Source organism: Bombus vosnesenskii, unplaced genomic scaffold, assembly GCF_011952255.1.
Source record: "Bombus vosnesenskii isolate JDL3184/JDL3185 unplaced genomic scaffold, Bvos_JDL3184-5_v1.1 scf7180000013495, whole genome shotgun sequence".
Lineage (NCBI taxonomy): Eukaryota > Metazoa > Arthropoda > Insecta > Hymenoptera > Apidae > Bombus > Bombus vosnesenskii.
In genome coordinates, this window is record NW_022883082.1 from 1 (window position 1) to 7,298 (window position 7,298).

Below are 7,298 nucleotides of genomic sequence, written 5' to 3' on the forward strand. Positions count from 1 at the left end.
TGCATGGTTCCTCATGTTTCCTCGAGTCCTCTTTCACACTACTTACAGGGATTTTCCTCATCGCATTCCCATGTAGATGACCTAATCTCTCATGCCATGATACGATACTTTTGTATGCCTTGGCTTCAATGACCTCAATGTCGTCGTCATCTTTCCCAGGTCTTTCCTGATCATTCTCCACGGAAACGTTTGCTACATGCCTTTCAGATGGTATTGTCTCTAGGTAATACACATTGTCTCCTGCCTTTGAATTGAATATTACATCCCCATCATCATGTGTACCGATGGCCTCATCCCTCGTACATACTGCCAATTGCCTGATTGAGATTAGATTCACATTTAATTCAGGTACCCACAGGACGTTCGACAAGTATAGATTCCACCTGCCACAGGCCTTAGTCATCTTCACGACGATCGTTCCTTTTCCCTTGACTTCCAGGTACACCTTACCAATCCTGATCTGTCCAGTTGCAGGCACGAAATCCACGAACCGATACCTGTCCGAAGTCATGTGATTTGGGGCCCCCGAGTCAAGGTAGCTGATCCTGTCCCTTTCCATGTGGCTGATAGATGATAGAGTTAGCGTGGAGATAAGTCCCTTGGACTTCGGTTTGTCTTCTGGTTCTCTCTCCCTTTTGTCTCCTTGGTTTTGGTCCTCCTTATCTCCCTTTTCCTCTTGGCAGTGGTACGACATATGGCCTCATTTTCCACATTTGTAGCACTTCTTATCCTTTTGGTCTTTGTGCATTGGTTTCGCGCCATCTTTGCTTTGTTGAGGCTTGGGCCTCCATTGTTTCCAGGTCGCCATTGCGTTGTTCTTCTCGGATGAATCCATGGCCGCTTCGATCTGTTTTTCTTCAAGTAGAAGATCGGACTTCACGATCCTCATGGTTAGACTCTTATCGATTCTTATTGTTCTAATATACATTGCACAATTTGGATCCGCCACGAGGCCGGCCAAAACGAAACATGCCATCATATGGTCTTCAATTTTTAATCCTACGTTGGAGAGCTTGTCGCATAGGTCGTATATCCTCCCGCAGTATGTGGAGATATCCATGTTGGGGGTCTTCTCTATAGTTCCCAGTTCCCGTATGCATAAAACAGTGTCCATCGACGTAGACCTCCGGTGGACGTCCTCTAGCACTTTCCAGGAATCCCTTGCTGTTTTCAAAGTCCTAATTTCCCCAAGATATTCGGGGCGAATATGCCGGGAAGGTACGCACGTGCCATGTTGTCCATCCTCATGCACTCTGGGTTCAACCTTTCTGCTGCCGTAAATCCTGGCTCTATTGCTTTCCAGCAACCCAGGAAAATTAACGAGGCTTCCGTCATTGTCTTCCAATATTCGTAATTCCCCTTTCTTAGGGCCGGCTTCATATCGCTGTCCACATCACCTATTCTCTCCTGGTCGACCATGGCGTGGTCTCTTCTTGGATTATCTCAGAAAACACAAAAACTCAAAAGTAATGCCTTTTATTACCACAGTTTACTGCCCTGGGCCCATAACCTGTTAAAGGATATATGTTTGGGTTTATTAATTAATCGATTCACGCAGATTCGACTTTCTCCAATATATTTTGTTATAATATATCGCCTCGTAAGACACGTCTTAACACACAGAATACACTCGGTCAATTAACACGTGGTCGACTTCTAAGACCAAAGAGCGTCGTTAGAAGTCGTACCAACTTAGCTTGTAGTAACTAGCGATCATGCCAACCTAACATTTCTCTACAAGGACGACATATCCAGTGAATTAACGGCGCCTGAACAATTGCATCTCCTTAAAATTAACGGGTAAATCTATAACATAAGTAACAAAATTATTATCTAATTTCAATCTAGTACCCAAAAACTGTTCAACATAAATTCACTATACTCAAAGTGCATTCCCTTACAAATGATATCGATGTTTATGATATTTATTTGCTATATTATTGTTGATATTATTTGTTATAGGGCCAGACCACCGACCTCGGCCAGGACTATCCTGATTTGCCTTCAACATGGCCACAACCAACATAATATTAACTACGATAAAAAACCAAAATTAATAATTTGACTCTAACTATCGCCGCTATAATACGACTGGCCTGTATACATATTAAATAATTTATAGTAAATAACTTGTTTATAAATACACCTTGTCATATTTATCTACACTATCCTTTATCTTACGACCTACACCCACCTTGACCTACACATTATCGGTATTCCTTTATATTGTTCACAAACCGTTATAGCGCAATATTTCCAAATTCTATCATGTTTAATTCGGAAATATTATAATGGAACTTTCGGGCAGCCGACTATATCAGCCCAACTGTCTCGGGGTTCAAAGTAATTTCCTGTGCTCCCAGGTTTTTTCTTGTAACGCGGCTTGGCAAGTAGATAGTTGTCACTGTACGACACTATATAAAATAAATTAGAACCTACTCTAATGTAGCTACAGCTACAAACTCACGTCGAAATACTCGAAGAGCGGCCAAATAGATAGAAATAAACTGAAAATACGGATAAATGCAACCTCACTATATTCACATTAAGGAAAGGTACCACATCTCTTATTATTCTCAACCACCACATCATACAGCAAATCAAAACAGTTAGATAATCAGGTCTTTGCCCGGACCATCTACATCCAGACAAATTTGTTTGGAAACAACACATAAATAAAGAAATCGAGCAAATCAGACTCAAAAGGAAGAAAATGTACTGACTCATTGTAGACATTCTACCAGTGAACAATTACCAAAAAATAAACTATCACTACATAAAACAAGTTTACTATGAATGTTCGTAAAAACCAGAAATTCGTTCGAAGAATAGAAAAGCACTGATCTGGTATATGGTCAGTTATGACCATAGAATAGGTGCTAATGGGTCGATGTAGATTAGCGGTAAATTCGCATATAGTACAGATATACACATTTATATTATACAGAGTGTTTTTTCAAATTATTCTTTCGGATAACCATTCCGATGAAAACAGTTCTTCTTGTACAAAAGCAACAAAGCTTTTTCGTAAGGTGAAAATGCGTCGTTCAAAAGACAATTTTTTTCAAACGATGAAATTAAATGCAAATTTATCTTCATGCTTCATGGTGAATTTCACATTGTTAGATTTGTAACCAATCAGGCCAAAGAAAATGCTGATGCTCTGATTGTAAACACAGTCAATCGATTTTCTAATGAAAATAAATCCGTTATCATTGTCGAATAAGATATTAATTTGTTAATGTCATTATGACGATCGATCAGTTCGTCGAAAACGACAGGACCGAGGAAAAACTGAAGCAAGAAAGAGAAAAGGATAATCCGAACTTATTTAGTGATTAAGCTCAATTAAGTGGTTCAATGTAACAGAATCCTTTATTTTGTTCTTTATTTTTCAAAATACTTCTAATTTCACAAATAAATTTGAAAGACGTATAAAATAATTATATTTAAAATAATATAAATTGATAGTCTCGTGATTATCGCATTCTCAATTTAGTTTGCGATATATTTATCCGCGAATCGACGAACTTTAGTGTAAATAAAATTATTATCATGTAACTACTGTGGGGGAAAGGGGCCGCGCCTTCGACAAGCTTGAGAAGTGTTTATCCAGCGAATACCACACGCATGTAAATACACCGTAAATAAGCCGCAATAATTACAAAAGATGAGGTTAGAAAGGAGTTAAGAGTGAAAAATTTGAGTGCACTCGTAGGTTACACGCGAAATGATTAGCATAAAATAATAATTGTTCTATTTCGAAAAATAATATCAATTATCAATTCGTTCAGTATTTGTATAATTAACTTGTTTTTATTTCAAGCAAGCTATTAAAAAGACTAACCCTAACGCAATACATTGATGACATTTACATTTAATTGGTTTACAATAGACATTTCTTACAACCTATGCAGTTATGCACGGGACATTGAGTTAGCCCAATTCTCGTTTATATATACTATAAACAGAAGATAAGAGATAGATTTGTGGTGGACTTGGGCAACCAATACTGACCCATACGCTGCTTCAGCACACAACTATAGGCTGACTACACTATAGTACTATCGACAGTTATTTGCGAATATCTCGGATACTAATATATTCAATATAATAATATATTCGGATAATATATTCAAAACCCATCGAAATCGAAGAGGAAGTAATTTTTTTCCACAAGTCCACTCATTATCTATGGTTTAATTCAGTACCTATATATATTCCTCTATACATATGTAAATAATAAATCTCTGAGATAGAAATACTCGTAGAGTTGCAAGCATTATAGATGTCCGACGTCCAATTAAAAAAAGTTTCACGCATCTCAATAAAAAATCAATAGATAACAACGTACTGCTCCCAATATACATAGTCCAAGTATTCTCTCATAGCAATATTAGTAACTTACCAAAAATTAGCCGTCTGAATTACTTTAGGGTAAAATGGGGAAAAACCAGAAAAAATTACATGACGCAATGCCACAAATGCCAACTGTTATGTCATATCTCACAAAACTGTAACCTTAATTATCGGCGCGTAAAATATATTGAGTCGCATTGACCAGGCAAGTGCAAAATAAAAAAAGAAGACGCGGAAACAAAGACAAAATCAAACCTGCGACCCCTCCTGTCCAACATAAGCTAAGTATTCGAAATAGTCATAAACAACCCCCTAGTCTCCTTCCGCACAAAAAACAACGTAATCCAACACAATCAAATCGGCATCCGACACAAACATTCCACACTGTACGCAATAAATAAACTAACGTCAGACATCTGGTGGGCTCCCAATGCAAAGCAACGAGTAGCCGCCTGCCTTGAAAAAGCATTCGATATAGTAAAAATTTTCGGCCTTATATAGAAAATATGTATTTCTTTGGGGAATAAACGTCATAATTAAAATTAAAAAAGCACTCGTTTTCGTTTGATCATGAAAGTTAAGCAACGCTAGGCACGAATGGTACTTAGATGGTTCACCGTTTGGGAACTCCGTGTGGTATTGGTCTTTTCATTTTTACAATTTTTTTTTGCTTTCCTTAATAATCTATTTTTAATAATCTATAATATAAGCATCGAAAAAAAGAAATATTTTAGTACTACGCGACTATTGCCATACATTGTATCATTCTCATTTTTACATACATCTGTTTTTTTAATATTCTTTTTTTCTTGAATATTCAGAGCATGTAACAAAACTACTTACTTCAGCCAACTCTCATACCACGTTGAGTGCACTCGTTCTCGTCCGATCTCACATCATCGTCATTAGCATCTCGAGTATCTAATTACTACGGCTACTTGTCAAATTCTGTAATAATCATATTTGCACTAGTAAATATCTTCTCTATTACATAACAACAATGATTAATCCAAATGAAGATTCGTTACACTCACCTAACCCTAATCATAATGTGAACCCGACATATATATGCTCGAAATAATATATATATTAAATATAGATACAAGCATACAAATAAATTAAAATAAACGTTCCAGCAAGTGTTTTAAGGAGACTGTGATTTGCCAAAGTTGATCTATCTTCGAACAAAAGGAGTTAGCATGATTTAGCTCACGATTAAAGCAATATGTGTTGACCGGTGTAGAATAAATTGTTGGTTCTAAGACATCTTAAAGGGACATTAAGAGAAAATTGCTGGTTGACATTAGAAGAAGAAATAATACCGTCTACTATTTTATTTATAGATAAGATGTCAAACATTATTCTCTTAATTTTATATAAAATATAAAAAAGGATTTATATGTTTATGATACCAAACATACTTTTGCATGAATATGACGAAAACTAAGACCGAGCATTCGTATCTATAAGAAAATGTTGTTCAGAATCATGATCTCACGATATATTTCAAGGGCATCGAAATCGATGAGCAAGTAGCTCTTCGACAGGTTCACCTGCTCTAATAATGACATTTCATTAAATTTTTAAGACGTCGTATTAAGAAAACGAAAATCTGTTATGCCTATGAAGCGGAGATACACGTTCGCATAACACCGAAGTTTTCTTTTTCAAAAAGCACTTTTTAGTTATGACTGATCAGAGAATATTTTTAATCGGAGAAAGGTTCATGCAAATTGAGCATTGAGCATGAGTCTGTACCATTCAGATTTCTATATAACATAACAATACTAAAAAATATGAAAGCAGAAGAACCGATTAAACACCGTATGAATTTGGACATTATTTTAGAAAATGAAAATCATCGAAATGTAGATAGAAGCGATATGCTTAATGAAATAAAAATATTTTGTGACATATACAGTAAAAATTTGTTGTATATAACAGCAATGCAATGTTCGAATATGATACATAAAATTAAGGATTTATTTTCCAATTTTATGTTACTTTAAGAATATTACTAATTATTCCAATCGCTTCTGCAGGGCGTGCTTTCTCTAGATTAAAATTAATTAAAAATTATATACATACTACTATGTCTCAGGGCAGACTATCTAATTGATTATTTAATTTGAATACGTTATGTGAAAATTGAAATTACGAAGATATAATTATTGATTTTGCACGAAACAAAGCGAGAATAATAAACTTTATGAAATAATTGTACCTCACTAAGTTTCAAAATAATAAACATTTCAGATACGGGTATTTTTGTTAATATGTACTCAATCATCGAGTCATTATTTTGTTATTATTATTACTAAAAACTTTATAATTAGAATAGGAATAAATTTTCGTCAAAGAAAGTTATGAGCTACAGAGGTACATGTCTTTTCTGTTTCTAATTTGTAATGCTATACATCTGTATAATAATATTATTTTGTCAGAGCGAGACTTTTAAATATAATGTATGTAAATATGTAATTTTAAAAATAAGATTTTGTTTACAAAAACTGTTTGTTATAGGACTAGAAACATTCTCGAGGACGTAAGGTTCTAAACAAACGTTCTCCTTTCTTATTGAATGTCAGAGATAGGGATACCTGACACGAAATATCAAGGTCTAATATCGACAGTCAATAAGGAATAACGAATAAAATTTTATCAGCTATTAGATTTTCATACCTTATTCATTTTTCTTCCTTTAGGAAAGACATTTCTTCTTCCGTTTTTATTCAAAATTATTATTTGCAATTGATTTTAGAGAAAAACTTTCCATTAGTCTATTTGCAATAAAAAGATCCTTCCCTTATGAAACTTATGAATCGATTTGCAACTGACAACTAAATTGTAATGAAAGAACATAATGAACGATAAATCCAAATTCGTAATCTAGAATATTGTATAACTGTTACGTGTTTTAAATGTAGGTACACACACAT

The 7,298-nt window shown here is 34.9% G+C and overlaps 1 protein-coding gene across 1 annotated transcript; it reads right to left on the reverse strand.

Annotated features, from left to right (window-relative positions):
- Positions 1–46: 46 nt before the first annotated feature.
- Positions 47–694, reverse strand: LOC117238444 (the record flags this gene model as incomplete). Its single annotated transcript, XM_033503336.1, has 1 exon — positions 47–694. A coding segment is annotated over exon 1 (648 nt), but the record flags the coding sequence as incomplete, so codon positions are not given.
- Positions 695–7,298: the final 6,604 nt, after the last annotated feature.